Consider the following 16060-nt stretch of genomic DNA (forward strand, 5'->3'; position numbering starts at 1 on the left):
TACGATACAAATGGTTTCGAACAGCGAAAGCGGGTTAATGTTGATACTGCTTTCTCGTACTTTTCTTTTTTTGTTTCTTAAGTTTTCCCGAGGTTGAATCTCGTAAAATTGCGTTCGGATGCAGCGTGCCTCGCGTTTGCTTCGTTAACGATCGCTTTATTCCGATGCTGAGCATTTGAGCGAACGGCGTAATTACGGTCTCTTTAGAAAGCAGGAAGGTAAAATAAAAAGAAAAATGCTCCGATCGCTCGATCGATCCGAGCGCATTGATTATGAATAATTTTCCGGGTACGCTTCCTTATACATATACAACACCCGGAACCACAGAGAACCTGAAGTTTACATCCCAGCATCGCAGTCACCGTTATGAATCGCACACGTTATAATTTTTTTAAATATATTTTTTTAAGAATTTGGGTTGTTTGATAACGTTTACGTTCTTTGTTGCAAATAAGAGGGCGGGGAAAATGCAACCTGGAGAATATTGGGGAGTGAAAAATGGCGGTGCAGGACTGTGGAGGAGCGCTCCTTTAGCTAATTGCTGGGAGATCAGAGGCTAAATGAGGCTAAGTTCAAGGGTTACTTTTCGTGTTTTTTTTTTTAGATTAAAGATTGCTAAACAAGGAGTTCGCATAAGATTATCTAAATACGTGGAATTTTTAGGTGTATCAGTTAGGCTAGTTATTAGTGTGAGCGCGATTTAACTGTGATTAGACTTAAATTTAAGAGCGGAAAAGTCTGCAAGACATTTTGTCTTTCTTTTTATTTGGGGGCGAGGGGGGGGGGGGGGGGGGAGTGGGGCAATAAAACATTCCTTATAAAAACAAAAATATTTAAATTGAGGTGCGCGCTGTAAGTCTGACGGAGAATGTTATTTTTTTTTTTTTTTTTTTCTGATGTAAAGAAAGTAAATATATCGCAAATTTCGTTCATAAGACCCCATGCATAAACTGCATGTCCTACATTGAAATAAAACGTACTGTACTTTCCCGAGGGTTCTAAATAATAATAATGAATTTTATATATTATTGCCCTCTATAATTATTTTTAGAGTACCACGGTTTCTACATTTGTTCGGCTGAAATCTCGGATATTAGAACAAGAAATATGGTGGACGACTGAAGACAACTACTCAAAAAGAGTGCGTGGTTGAGAATATTCATCCTCCGTATTTTTTTTTCGCTTATTTTTTAATTTATGTAACATGTTAGGAGGCACGGTTGTTTTACAACAATTTGTGCTCAGAAAAATCGAAGACTGCTCATTGATTGACTATACTGAACCTTTTGAAGTACTTAAAAGGGTATTGATTGCACCCTTCTATTATTTGCCTATTTCATGTACAAAAGTTTTCATATAAACAAATTGCTATGAACAACCATTACCCCCCCCCCCCCCCCCCGTGCCAAAAAAAATATTTATAAATAAAAAAAGCTGTTATTAAAAAATATTGTTTTTCATAGAGAAAGAGAAAAGAAGTATGAAATTTGGGTAATGTTGACGACATTTTTTTCCCCCTCTAGGAAGTTATTTTGGTTTAAGTAAACTTTCCATGCTCGTATCCGCCGTGTTTCTTTTTATGGCCGCGTTTATTTGGTTTGATCTGTTTATTACGTTTTGAGACGTGCAGCCACTTTCGTACAGTCGTAAAGGAGAGGCAAGGACCTCATGATTCATGGTGCGTTTTAAACAAGGAATATGTTTTATTAGCCAAATTCCACGAGAAAAATGTCGCGATGAACCATCATGTCAATTTGTCCCTCTAAATTTTGCGGTAAAGTGATGTCATGTGACGTCGATCTCCACGCTAATTTTAGCAGGGAAATGACATGGTCACGTGACTTGACCACGTCGTGTGACCTCGAGTCACGTGACGTCAATTTCTGCTAGGTTGTAGTTTTCGCCCTATACACATTCCGTAGTTCCCAGTTTTCGTCAGAACGATCAAGATCGTTTAAATTTTCTTTCCTCGCTGCCCTTCTCAAACAGAGAGCAAAAAGATCAAATCGAAATTGAAAAAGAAATTTCCGCGCCGACTCTGATAAAAGTCCGACGTCAAATTGCAAGCACCTGGGTTGGAATTTTAACCCTCTAACTGAGAATTCGTAGCTCCACACTTGCTCAGAACCACCTAGACGGCAACGAAAGCTTAAATGGCATCGGAAAAATGTTTTTCACACTAAAGCTTTCATTAAACGTACTACCTCTTTTTTTTTCCCCTTTTTCTTCGTCGCGCGCTCTAATTGCATTGTGTTCTCGGATGTCAGCCGTCGGATACCGCTTTAACCGTCCCGCTTTCATTTGAGACCCCTTTTTATTTTTGTTCTTTTCCCTGCTTCACTCAAATGTTGCATTAGGTGGCATCGTCAGAAACTACCTGCCCTTCTCCTTCAATCTTGATCGAGCTAGGAAGTATAACTACTAAAGGTTAGAGCACGTTATTGCCCAAATCGAACACGAGACATAAACAAATTGACCGCATTTTTGTGCTCGACCTGAACAAAGTCACTGCCGCGGTAAAAAAAGATCCTTTTCTTCAGGTTAGCATCAAGAAGGCTACTTCCCAGGTAACCTAAGATGTTAAACACACCTATTGCCCTTTTAGTTGGGGGGGGGGGGGGGGGGGGGGATTTTGAGCTGTCGTGTTTTACACTCGGCCTGCACGAGTTCCGTATCATTGGCGGCCTGGGACGGCCGAGGTGCTCGGTGCATTCCCTGGCGAAGCCAGCCAACCATGGTTCGCCTGCCATCCAAGCCTTCTTTCGGACATTTGAATTGTAGATCGTGAATAAAAATTCTAACTGCGACTAGTTCCACAAGCATGGCCAACCATGCAATGACTTCAGCGTCCCAACCGCCTTTGCTTCCGTCGTGCCGCCATCATTATTGCTGCGCAGTAAATGGGCAGGCGCGCTGGAACGCGAGGTATGAATTTCGCCCACGTCTCTTCGGAAGGTGACGACGAAAAAACGACGATACGTGACGAGATAGGCAAGCGGACGCAGTTTCCGGGCAAACAGCGCACGTGCAGGCGTCGCATTAACGATGCCGGGCCACGCCTCATAAAGGGTTGGCTGCAAATGCGTCTCCCTCAAAGCCTAATGGCTGGAGGCGGCATGCATCTTTGCTTTATGCGATCTTTCTAGAGACTCGTGAAGCTTGCTCATCTTATCGGTCAGCCTTTTAAAGGTTTGCGAGTCTATATCGTTTTGTGGGGAAGAAAGTAAACAATGGCAGTGAGTCTATAGTGAATGACGATGGGAAGGCCCTTGTTTTTTTACTTAAATTCCGATCTTTTATCTATCTATTTACAATGTACCTCCATCGCCTCATGGAGATTATTAGGGAGTCATTGGAGGTAATTTGACGAGCGGTAAGAAGAAACGTCTTTGTCATCAACGCGCACAATTCGTTCTGGAATGTTGTTTCACTCTCGGAATGCCTTAACAAAGAATGCATACTCAAAACAGTTTGTACTTGAACTGCGTATACGTAAACCTTTTCCGAATTATTGCACCGAGAAGAAATGTAAGATGGCTCGAAAGGAACTCTATACTTTTAGCGCAAAACATCTTCTGATGATGTTTCTTTTTACGTTCGCCTCTTTTTCTACATTGCAGGAATGTAGTTTATTGCTTTGATAAGTAGCTAAAACCCGAGTCCTTTAAAAAAAAAAAGCATTGGGTTATAAGTTACAACTCTTCCCCCCCCCCCCCCCCCCCCCCCCCCTCCTTGTCTGCTCGTTGTAAGAATATATTTATTACAGTGAATCTCAATTACATCTGTTTCCGCCCTTCAATTCTTTGTTTTTCACAACCGAGTGAATCTTAAGGCTCTTACCGCCGAATTCAGAAACCTCACTCAAACTACACTCAAACTGAAGGGCCCCTGCACTTCCTCAAGGAAGGCGCGAGGGCCGGCGCTGGCCAATCGCGAGGACGGATCCGCCGTCCTCGCGATTGGCGCTGTGGTGTAGTGCGAGTGAGGTTTCTAGAATTCGGCGGTTAATTTCGTTTCATTATGCGCCCTCTTAGATTCTTTTTCTCCCTCGAACTCTCGCAGAACCAGCTCCCGGGGGTCCGTGGTCCCCCCGTGTACCAGCCCCCGGCGAGCGTGTACGATGACGACCCGGGCATCATGTCCGAGGTGGAGACCTCTGCTACGGGCATCCGCAGGGCGTCCAAGGCCCGCTCTGGCCTGCCCGTGGTGCGCACGCCATCCAAGACGCAGGAAAGGCCGCTCGGTGAGGCAGCTCCTCGACGTGCCGTCCGGTACGGCGCGTCACTGACTGCGCAAGCACGCGTCATCGACGCTTTTCGAAGTTTCAATGTCAGACCACTTAAGTTGCTGCCCGTAATGAAGAAGTTTTGCAACAATAGTAGTTTTTTTTTTACAATAGTTTTATTTGAAAGAAAATGGTGATCGCTTGCTTACGCTAACAGTGTCCCGCTGTGCATAAACATAAATGGGAGATAGGGTTGGGGGGGGGGGGGGGTGCATGAAAAGCCACATTTTTCATCTAGTACTCAGGAAAAAAATAAATACTCATCGCATATCCAAGCCAATAGAGGTTGGTTGCAATGCATTCGGGCTTCGAGGTGTCGCATACACAAACATCTATGAGGCTAGAAACTGGGAGAAAGGAGCAGACAAGAGAGTGCGCGGGAGGCACCAGAGCGACGAGCTATGGCGGGAAAGATTAGTGGGTAAAGGCGAAGTTAACCTTTGTCCGTACTCACTCTTCGAACAGTTTCAGGCGCCGGAAGCCGGCGTCCGGCGTTCGCATTCGAACGCGTCCGAACGGTGAGTATACAGATGAAGGCAGCTTTACCTCTTCCCACTAATCATTCCCGTCAGAGCTCGGATCTCTGGCGTCCCCACGCGCGCTCTCTCGTCTCCTCCTCTCCCTCAGTTTCTACCCGTATAGTAATCGACGGCGTTACACGCAGGGCGTGGCGAAGCACCTCACTGGCTCCCTGCAGTCAATGGGGCTGCGCCATTAGTGAAGAAGAAAGCCAAAGAACGAATCACAAAGCGAGAATTGCGAGCGTAGGAAGTCACTGAAAGAATTGTGCTGTTTGTCCTTGTCCCTAAGTGTTTTTTATTCTTCCTTTGATTTTTGTTAGAAGTCACGCCTTGCGTTTCTTAGTCTGCCGGTGACCGATAGCTGGTCATAAACGTATTAGGCATGGTGGCACCGCAGCGCGTGGAGCGAATAGTCGCTCTGCAGGTGCCAGAAATATATATGATTGTTGGATTGGGCCACCGCGCCCTTTCCCGTTTCGGTATGCCAAGAATCAAAAAGGTGTCCTGTCATGTAATTATTACTTCATGGTGTATGTACGTTAAACGAAACCTAGGTTAGTGATCGTACTGTACTCACTAAGTAGGCGAATCCGTTGGTGTCTAAATATGTTCAACGTTCACTTCGATCTTTTTTTTTTTTTGCTCAGGTTTGGTGTGTATACCTGACAACGTTGCGGGCCTAAAAGACTTGACAGTGATGAGCCGGAATGGAAATTGATATCGGCACCAATACGGAAAGCAAGTCTTCTGCTTCTTGTGCAGGAGTTGCGTAGACGTCAGAACGACGTTGAGCTCTAATTGGCTGATTGAAAAAAACAAAAAAACTAGTGGGTACACCTTAAGGCATTTAGCATTGAGGTCTACTCACTATTGTTTTCAATCAGCCAATCATAGCTTGGTGTCGTTCTGACGTCACCGCCACTCCTGAGTAAGAAGCAGACGACTTTCTCTCCGCATAGCCACGGAGTGTCGGTGGCAAAAAAGAATGGCCGCCTTTTTGATCACTACGAAGGGTAGACCATTGGGGTGCCACACTGCTCGCACTTTTAAGTGGCTAAACCGCTCGAAGAGAGACAAATAATTGGTGTTCTCTGGACATCACGGGAAGGTATGAGCTTAGAATCTTTCTTTTTCTTTTTTTAATAACGAAATGTCCTGAAGGGCAGCCTTTATCCGGCGGCGAGCGCACTTCGTTCCTACTGCGGGTCTTCCTCACTTCACCCCTGTCTTCCTAGACATTTCTATAAATTTGTGTCGAGACGCCTGTGTACAGAAAACGTTGTTAATAATTAACACAACCGGTGTCTCTACAAGGTGAGTTTACCTTGGTTCTGTTTGTGAGCAGGTGTTTCAACAAAATGCGTTTGAGCGGTGCCGTTTCCAGAGTTCGTGCACCCTATGGCCTGACCTTTACTCGCTTTCCGAAGCGGCGAACAATCGCCTGCTGGGATGAAGAAATCGCACGCTGGGTTGTGAATTCATAAACATTGAAAAGGTCTATAGAACCTTTGAATAGTGTCAGGTTTTTCTTTTATAAGGCTTCTTTCGGTAAACAGGCCTCTTCAATCCCACGCGCAGTCACGCGGTTATAACAAGAGCCCATACAATTAAAAAAAAAAAAAAAGAAACAAGAGAAATTCACGTGCCTAGGTATTTAAAATCAGGGGAAAATGTGCAATCGGATGCAAAAGCCCATACAATTAAAAAAAAAGCAATCCACGTGCCTATTTACGATCAGGGGGAAACGTGGCATCGGATGTATATTTAAGAGCAAAAAACCTTTCATATAAATATTTTAAAAGTACAATTTATATCATTTAGACACCGCGTCTTGACAGACTTCTAAATGCTTATGTACTTTTGTGACGTAAACGGACACCTCGGCCACCATGTCTACCACCAATGGATTGAAGCGCTCTAGCATTCCTGCACTTGCTCGGACAAAAAAACTGTTAAGTTTTTTTACGAATACGACGCGGCTACGTGTTGCAGGTGCAGAGTATATTTCTTTCTGCTGAATGCCTGTTTGGCGCTAAAGAGATTATCCACAATAAAAACCAAAGAAGTGCAAGGTATATTGTTCAGGCGAATTCGGGCCCGCAAATAAAGGAATAGCGTGCAACATAGCGACGGACGTGATGTACAGACTGGCATTTCGACTGTATTATTTTGTAACCCCCGGTGGTAGAGCGCTTTCAGATTTTGACACTCTTGCACTTAGGCTTTCCGGAATGGAGGTGGTTACGATAAAATGCATTGTTCCCGGATGAGCAAAATCCGCTCGGGAGAAGAGCGAAGCCAGCGCGAGCCATTTCTAATCCTGTCAAAATGTTCCTATTTCCCTACAGATCCTCGTAGATTTTCATTATCTAGAGCGGACGCACTCCACTGTTAAATTAGGATTCCGCAAAGTTAGCGCCCTTCCTTTAAAAAAAAGTGTGAAGTGTTCTGAACAAATCGAACTGTCTTGTTACTTGCACGATGAAGGCTGCATCGTCGACCAGTTCATTGTTCATAGAATCGCTACGCAGCTGTCCATTACTTATACCCCTGTCAGAAGGGCATTTTAAAGTCCTTGAGAACAAGCTCCTTTAAAGAATTGGCGAACCGACGCCCTAGGGCACGTGCGCACTCAACAGCGCGAGCGGCATGGCCGATTTTATAAAGAAGCTTAGTGAAAAGGACCTTTAGAACGCCGTCTGACAGGGGTACTAGACGCTTAACGCTTGCTACAAAAACGAAGAAAGGGGGATAAAATAAATTATAATTGTGGAGAGTTTGAAAAACGAAAATTTTTCCTGGTCTCGTCCGGATGGCTTGATTGATGTCTTTATAAACAGGCTGAACAACGTAAAAACGAGTGAATAAGTCTTGATCTAGTTTTGCGGTTTAATCAATCATAGGGAGAGCGCAAATAGGTAACAGATGCCTTTTGATTTCAGCTCCCGTTAAGTGGAATCTGCTTGTTACACGAGTAGCTCTCATTCGTGATCGCAGTGAGGACTTCCTTGAACTTAACTTTTTCGTAACTTGGGCACAATTGGAAAATTTCGAAGGAATGTAACAAAGCACCCAGACTATCCACCGTTTCACTTAGTTTACGTTATCCGTTGAGTTTACTAAAGAAGTGGTTCAGAAGCAACTGCGTTCATTATTGGGCTCCCCGAATGATATAATTTCTCCAACGATAAACGGATAACTTGAACAATAATGCCGTCTCAAATTGCACGATGTATTACACCGCTCATTGATGTTCATCGAGCCTTCGTAACTATCCGGTAGTCATTCAGGAACAGCATCCACTTTGACGGCGCAACGCTCGTCCGTTCATTATCGCATCATTGCAGTTCTTGGCGGATGCCAGCAGCTGATGGTCGTAAACGAGGCTGGATTTAGGACGTCCCAAATCGTTAGCAGTAATTGTTGGCACGGCGGTGATGACGATCGCGCTCGCGAAGGGACATCAGGCGGGCCTGTGGCCGACTGTCTTCACCTATGCGCAAAATTGGCCACGAAAAAAAAAAAAAAATGTGGGCTGTTCATTTGAAAAAAGAAGATAGCTTAAACCATTCAAAATAGCAGAATTATAATGGTTCTACTCTCTCGCAAAGCAATTTGGAGAGCCAATGACTGCCATGAACTAAGGAACTTTGGTGAAATGACGAAGATAGAAATATGTTTAGACTTAAGAAAGCTGTCTGCGTTCATGGTTGCTTGGATGTTCTTGTCTGGCAACAGGCGCACTCAAGTCAGAGTATGTTTTAACAATGAACAAAGCCCTAGTAATGAATGTTCGTTTGTTTGGTCTAAGTTGCCGTTCCAAAGTTACAATCCCAATGTTCATGAGCGTAGTTTGGCTGTCTACCTTCTTCTGTAATGAAGAAAATTGAGACGAATGCACACCGAAGTTCCTTGATAAAATTTACGCTTGTCACGCGCTTGGTGCACCGGCGCATTTGACACTACTTGTGACACTGACAGAGACACATCGAGAGGACTTTAATAGGCACCACTTTCCGCGCTCATTTCTCACCGGCATGCTTGCACGCGTGAAGCCCAGTTGTAACCCTTAGAACAGTGAATGTGTGTGCGCGCGCGTGCGTGTGCCGTGTCTAACGCTCTCGTTCTCTTTCTCCCTTCCCCGGACCCTCCTGTCCCGTGTTCTTCCTTGTGGCACTCAGCGAGGATGACACTCGTGAAGCCCGGCGAACTTGGCAACTGGCAGGATGTCAAAGGCATGGAACTCACTAACGCCCTCGCATGTGCTCCCCACGCGCCACGCTTTTGAACGTTGGCTGCGCTTTTGCTCGTGTCTTCTCTGCACGAGTTCCACCGGGATGGCGCGAAGTGCGCATGCGCGCAACACCTCCTAGACGTTAAGGCTTTAGTGTTGAATTTTCTACGTCATTTACCGAAGGCCACCGCACCGCGGGTCAAAGATTGAGCACGAGTGCTACGTCCATGTTCGGCTGGGACTCGCGGCTTCACTGATTGGACACGAATTCCAGCAAAACGATGACGCAGCAGTTGTGTCTAATCAGTGATCCTGCTGGCCTCTGTTTGATGACGTAGAAATTCCAGCTCTGCAGCCTTGTTACCAGGTGTTGGTTCGCGACGAGCGCAAGCATGAATGCCAAGCTTGCCTGTGCATTTCTCGTGTAACATCGCCTGCACTTCGTATTAATTGTGACATTTGGAGATGGCCAAGCGTTGTTGAAATGTCGTTCAAACAGTTTTTGTTTTTATGTAAGCATTGGCTAGCGCGCACATTAGCTCGATGTGTATCTGACCAGTCTTAAGTCCGCACCAAGTGAGCACGCTGTCAACTAGGAGAAATCTTTTGTTCGTTTTAACATCTTCATTGTGGGGTGTAACCCGCAAATACTGTCATGGGTTTGTTATTAATACGTTTCTCATAATTTTGTCCTTTCAAGTTATATTTCTTATATTTACTACTCACCGAGAGTTGTTTAACTGCCAGAGGTTACATCTTAGGAAGCGTAATAGGGCTAAATATGGCACCATATTATATACGCTACCTGACTATGTAGATCTGGGGCTGTACCCATGGTAATATAAAATTTGAGTTAAGATTAGTTAGATACGTATGCAGTAGATAAACATTTACTTAACTTTGATACTTGTCGCACGACTAGTTTATATAATATTGGCTGAAGATAATATTTTAGCACTGTTAAAACGGAAACCAGTGTATTCAGGATGACTGTCACGGAACCTCAACTTTAAATGTGAATGTTATTCGAACATTTCATAAACCTATGTTGATACCCAAATTCCTATAACAATCCCACAAAAGTTTACGCAAACAAGTAATGCCAATCAAGCGAGTGATTTTTTTTCAGTTGACAAGCACGAAGAAGTACTTTTTGCACATAATGAAAACACATGCAAGTCGATCACGACAAATAGTGAATGGCACATCAAAACTGGCAGTGCACACGCACATATTTACTACAGAACACAATAATTCGGATTAGCTTGCAAATTGTTTGGGAGTACATGAATTTCCTAATGACCTGCCTTTTTGATTTAAATAGATGCTACAAAACGATATACATTGATGCTTTGCTTTGCGCACGTACTGATACGTTGACATCATCGCTTGTTTGGGTTCCTCTCTTCAAATAACCAACACGATGAAAAGCAAGATGATTGGACAATTTCACTTTACTGCTAAGATCAAAAATTGTAACACACACACATACCCAATCGCATCCTTCCACCACTTCGTCTATTTCGGCCATCCGTTCCTACACGGTCCGCAAACCTAGCTCGTAGGAGTACAATCTCAATGTTTGTTTTTAATACACAAAAGAAAGGAGATATTGAGAATTTTACGTGACGCAAACACCTGTGTTGAAAATCTGTGCAAGATAAACGCCAGGAGCAACTCACACGCTACACGTGCCTTTTCATTCGAACAAATTTACATGAAACAATAAAGTTGCCTTGGGGCTGCCTGAGTGGTAGAGCTCTTTCATTCCGTTGCATGCAGAATGGAAACTGCTCCAGAGATCCTCAGCAAGGCTTGCGATGTATGTGTAGGCCTTATATGCGATGATGTACAGGCGAATCGGCGGATGCGCGCCCTAACGCGCGATGTTTGTCCATCAGGCAATCAGTACAAGGAAGACTACACGCCCTCCATGTCGCCGTGCGGAGGCATCTACGCCAACAATGAACTGGCATCTCGAGCGGCCATGATCACCTCCCTAGGTAACCCTTGGGCCGCCCTCCGCTTCCTCTTCGCGGCGTTTTCCGACGAAGCCGCGGCCTCAAGAACTCTGCCCGGTGGAAGATAGCACGAATGATTGGGAATGAAGAACGCTCATTACGAAACCTGCAATTAGCTTGTTAGGCCTTGATAACCTACATGTAAACACGGTCAAGAGCGGGCTCCTCCTTTTAGTGTTACGCTAGATAAAAACGGCTTTGTGACGCGCGCGGGAAGCACGGGAAGACCCTGAAACCAAATACGACGGAACATATCTTGCCTTTGACATTCTTCCTCTCGTGAACTTTGGAATGTCTTTTTTTTTTCTACTCTATTCTTACATGGTCTCAATTAGTATGTAACTTGTGTCGCTGTGGCGTTGCATACACAAAGAAATCTGCTCGTCGGATTTTCCGCTGAACACACGGAGAGTCTTGCTGTAGTGAACCGAAGGAAATGAGCAAATGACGAGTCAGAAGTGTCCTTACCTAGAGAGTAATTTGCTTTCGAAAGCTGAGAAGGGCAATTGGATAAATGGTTCGTCAGATTTCGAGCTGTGTATCGGTCTCTGCAGTTCATACTCCCTGAAGCTGAATTCTCGAAAGCATTTGAATCTTAGGTACTTGATGCCGACAGCGCTCTGAAAAGTAAAAATATTACGTTATTACAATGTTACTGTATTATTACGTGCGAAGAAATATACATGACCTAAACTGTAAACTTTTTTTTTTTTTTTTTGTGAATGTATGCATACTTTTACCTAATATTTTCAAGGGACTTCATATGAAAACTATTCTATGGAGCGTCTGACAACCTTCTTTCATGTGACAAAAGAAGCATTAACCATAAATGCTAAATTAATAGCGTAAACAGTTAAACGTTTTAACGTTATATCACTTGTTTTTATGCTCCGAAGGATTTTAGACTGTTGAGTAAACTTTTTCTTGACTATGATCAGAACTCAAATGACATCTGATCGTGTTTCAGACGGCTGAGTGGTGAATTACTGTGGTATACTAAGGCGCCGTTGAGTTTTTGAAATAACTAAAAATACACTTTCCCGCAATTGTCTGGAGATAGTGCAGAATAGCTTTTTTCAACTATCTATATAAATAAATGAAATGAGCGTACAGTACAAATGGATTTAAACAACCTTGGTAAACTTGTAAAGTGCACTTCTGAATTTGTTTTAATGGCACTGGGGTAATTGCATCAGGTACACCATGATAATAGAAACGCATTGCTTTTATAATGTTAACATGTTAGGGTTCGTTGTTCATGTAGTAATCTTTATTAAACAAAGAAATTTGGTTCTTCAAATGTTAGTTTATGGTCGTATTCTGAAGAAACTAGTTTGTCCTACAGAAAAAAACCTTCGTCTGCGACATTTGTTTAATCTTTTTTAGTTGCAAATACATTTTTCAGTTGATAAAATTTAAATTTGACTTAACCTGACACAAAAATTACACATTAGTTCATCGTTTATTCACACGTGCCGAAAACATAGCTGACACGCTGCGCGGCACTGTCAACGTGGACACAGGATCAGAAGTTTTTTTTTTTTCTATTTTACTTGTGCAGGGTAGGGTTTCTTTGAACGCTTGACTGTGCAGCATAAATTGGTGCCTGCAACAAGCCCATCCGAACATACTGCCACTTTTTGTGGCAACCTTTCAGTTCTGAAAGAAAAAAACAAAAAACAAAAACGGCGATCGCTGGTTCGTGATAACTGTGTCGCCTTTTGTATATACCAAACGAAACGAAAAACTGAACGTGGCAAGTGCTGCCTCCCCTTTTCCCTCTGACAATGTGCCATTTAATATATTTTGATGTCTCAAACTTCCATCACATCTATGTTTTCTAGACGTCGAAATGGTCTTGGAAACAAGATTGTGCGTTCAATCTAGTTACAGCCTTAACATCATGTCAATTGCCCCCACCAGGCCCCTGCAGGAATTTCATAATAAAAAAAGGTCTTAGAATACTCAAATATCAAATTTTTGTGATGCTTCTGCTAACCGTTCGTCTCGAAATGTTTCCTAACCAAATGCGGCGAAACTTAGCCATTCCTAAACATTTCCTGTATTGTACGTTTGCTGGCGAGATACTTGTAGACTTTTTGCGGCTGTATTTATTCTCAGAAATATTACAACTTTACGAACTGTTGAAGTAACGTCCTAAGTGTACCTAGTATGCAGTGAAGCCTGCTGCGATCTGATATCTTTCCAGTTTTTAGTTCTTTTGACTTTTTTTTTGTACTGATCAATTATAAAAACTCGGGTTTGCCAACACGTTTCTGTAGTACAGATCTTTCTTTGCTGTCCACGCCGCTCTTGAAAAGTGTGACGAAGAAAGTCACTCGCGTTCAGTTTAGAAAGCAGCAACATCCGTTTGGCCTCACGCCTCCCTTGTGGTTGCGTTCGTGCCCAGGTCTGGTGTTCCTGCAGTACCGGAGCGAAACGAAACGGGCCCTGCTCCCGAACGAAATCACGTCGATCGACACGGTGAAGGCGCTCTTCGTGCGCTCCTTCCCCAAGCAGCTGACCATGGAGTATTTGGACTCGCCCCACATACGCATCTACATCCACGATGCCTCCAAGGACATGTTCTACGAACTGGAAGACCTCAGGTAGGGTAGCTGCGCGAGCACTGGTGAGGAACGGCCGTGCATTATATTCAAATAGAGATATAAGGACTCTCTTAGTTTGACTTGTTTTGAGTACCGAGATTGAGACGAAGAGTATCACTAAGGCCAGGAACTGCTTAGAGTTCTAAAGTTGTAATGTGACCACATGGGCGTGTGTGCCTCTCAAGAACATGAATTCGAGAACATTCTTTCTTTTTTAGCACGTTTTTGTTTCTAAATGGCGACAAAAAGTATCCCTAAGGTCAGGAACGGGCAGATGCCTAAAGTGTTAGTATGGCCACATAGAAAACCATGACACGCTCGTGGGGGTCATTCACAATATTATCGTTGAGGAGCGAGGTTAGACACATCTGATTCAACTTAAAAGTGAAAGCTGGTCCGAAAATGAGATGATTTCACAAAATATTTTAGCTATGTTGATTTCACAAAGGGAATGTTCCTAAAATGCCGGACTTACGAACAAAACAACTTTTGGGTTGTACTATTGCAAGCGTCACACAGTGAGTTTCATTGTTCTACTCTTACTATTTCTGCGTAAATGAAGAGATTTAAGTGCGCCCACAGCCATATGTCTTTAATGACTCTCTCCTTGGAAGAAATACTCGTCATTTGGGACTCTCAAAAAGCAACTAACACCGCGCCTTCTACTCAGAAAACTGAAGCGTCTAGTTGTATTTAGTAACAGAATAAAAACACACAATAAAAACCCAAAAGAAGATGACACATTAAAGTCTCATCTCCCTTCTTCTTCTTTTTATATTTTGTTCTTAACACCTTTGTGTAACGTCTTTATCCTCAACGCAGTCTGGTCAGCAAGAAGCATGACTGACTTTTTTTATCGGCATACTTCTGTGCCTCTTTTTGTTTTCAGGGACATCCGTGACCGCTCGGTCCTTCGCATATACGAGCAGGACATGAACGACGGCGCTGTGTACAGCACGTACGACCAAGACATGAGCTACTTCTCCGAACCAGAATTCGACTCGGAGTACCAGAACCAACACATACACAGGGCGAAGGTTGGTGCTTCAGTCAACATTATATGCTCATATGAACCTACTGCGCCTCGGAATTCGCTAGATTTCAATTTGCAAAGTGTACAAAAAGAACACTGGGTTAAAAAGGTTGGTAGAGATCGTCACAGCAGCACGAAGCCCAATGCCCCATTTGACTTGAAGTAGCGACTAGAACACGGTGAAGAATGCATGAATGTCAAGAATTTACGGTTAAAAAAAAATAATGTATATGTAAAATGACCTGGTATTTTTTTGTTTTAATGATTGTGCGATTAATCATTTGTGTCCCATGATTCTTTAAAAATAGCAAAAACGCTACAACGGCTTTTCGTGAATCATGTTTTAAGGTTTAGATTTTTTTTTTGTTAGTGATGTGGCTAGTATTGATTAAACTTTTACACATTAATGGGCCAAGCTGTTTTTTTTTGTGTGTGTGCATTTCTATTTTCTTTACAGCTGTTTACTACTGAAAACTGGGAAAGGGGGGGGGGGGGGGTAGAGTCCTAAATCAGGCAGCGATGCCTTTTGTTACTACCTGTCTACGGTGAGAAAGCAAATAAACTTCAAACTTCAATAACGACTCTAATACGAGTGTAAGATACAAAAACCTCTCTCGCAAAATTTACCAATTTAAACAATATTGAATTCTCCCTCATCTCGAGTGAATCGTGTTCTTCAAGGACTGGCAACGTTTGCTCTACATTGCGCAATAATTCCGACACACAATCTCTTGTTTTCACCGTAACAGCATTGTTACATCTTTGCAGGCATCGAAGACCCCGCAGGGTTCCAGCTACTACGGCGTGCCGGCGTACGCGGCACGGACTCAGACGCTGCCTCATGGAGCCACCATGCGTCCCTTCTCTCCGGCACCTCCCGAGCGGCCGAAGCCCCCGAGCGCGGGTCCTGGCGTCGGTGAGTGATCCCGGAGTCACTCCGTACTCCGAGGTATACGTCTTATTCGCGAGTTTTCGTAGGTCATTTCCACCGTCCCGCAATGCTCTCCGGGGCCCCCTACAAGATCAGTATTTCTGCCGACAAAGCTAGCGACGCGTGCGCAGTAGCGACATCTTCGTTGGGAACAACGTAGCGGAGAGGGAGGAGCGATCGACATGAACTTTCGGCTAGGGATCTTTAGTAGGTCGTTCCGATACCTCCCATAATAGAGAGTTTTAGGGAACCGTTTTTGCACATCCGATACGGTACAAAGGGCCCTCTGGTACGAACTGCGTGTATGCGAGTCTTGTGCGGTAGCGCATGCGCAGTACGTAAAGGAGGGCTTATCGTATCGTATCGTATCGTATGTGCAGAAACGGTTCCCTAAAACTCTCTAATGATACCCGATAACGATACGTG

General features: G+C 43.8%; 1 protein-coding gene across 15 annotated transcripts in view; it reads left to right on the forward strand.

Moving 5' to 3' along the window:
• Positions 1-16060, forward strand: part of LOC8036792 (coiled-coil domain-containing protein AGAP005037) — a 101545-nt gene that overhangs the window by 30879 nt on the left and 54606 nt on the right. For 10 of the 15 annotated variants that reach the window (XM_029966020.3, XM_029966021.3, XM_029966025.3 and 7 more), the window contains 6 exons: positions 4063-4243; positions 8988-9041; positions 10942-11043; positions 13472-13670; positions 14560-14707; positions 15472-15619. In XM_029966020.3, coding sequence (XP_029821880.2) covers positions 4063-4243; positions 8988-9041; positions 10942-11043; positions 13472-13670; positions 14560-14707; positions 15472-15619 — 832 coding nt within the window. The remainder of the gene's footprint in view (positions 1-4062; positions 4244-8987; positions 9042-10941; positions 11044-13471; positions 13671-14559; positions 14708-15471; positions 15620-16060) is intronic. The other 5 variants (XM_029966030.3, XM_040503312.2, XM_040503310.2 and 2 more) reach the window with 1 other exon arrangement.

The sequence above is a fragment of the Ixodes scapularis genome, unplaced genomic scaffold, assembly GCF_016920785.2.
Source record: "Ixodes scapularis isolate PalLabHiFi unplaced genomic scaffold, ASM1692078v2 PGA_scaffold5__190_contigs__length_132052651, whole genome shotgun sequence".
Taxonomy (NCBI): domain Eukaryota; kingdom Metazoa; phylum Arthropoda; class Arachnida; order Ixodida; family Ixodidae; genus Ixodes; species Ixodes scapularis.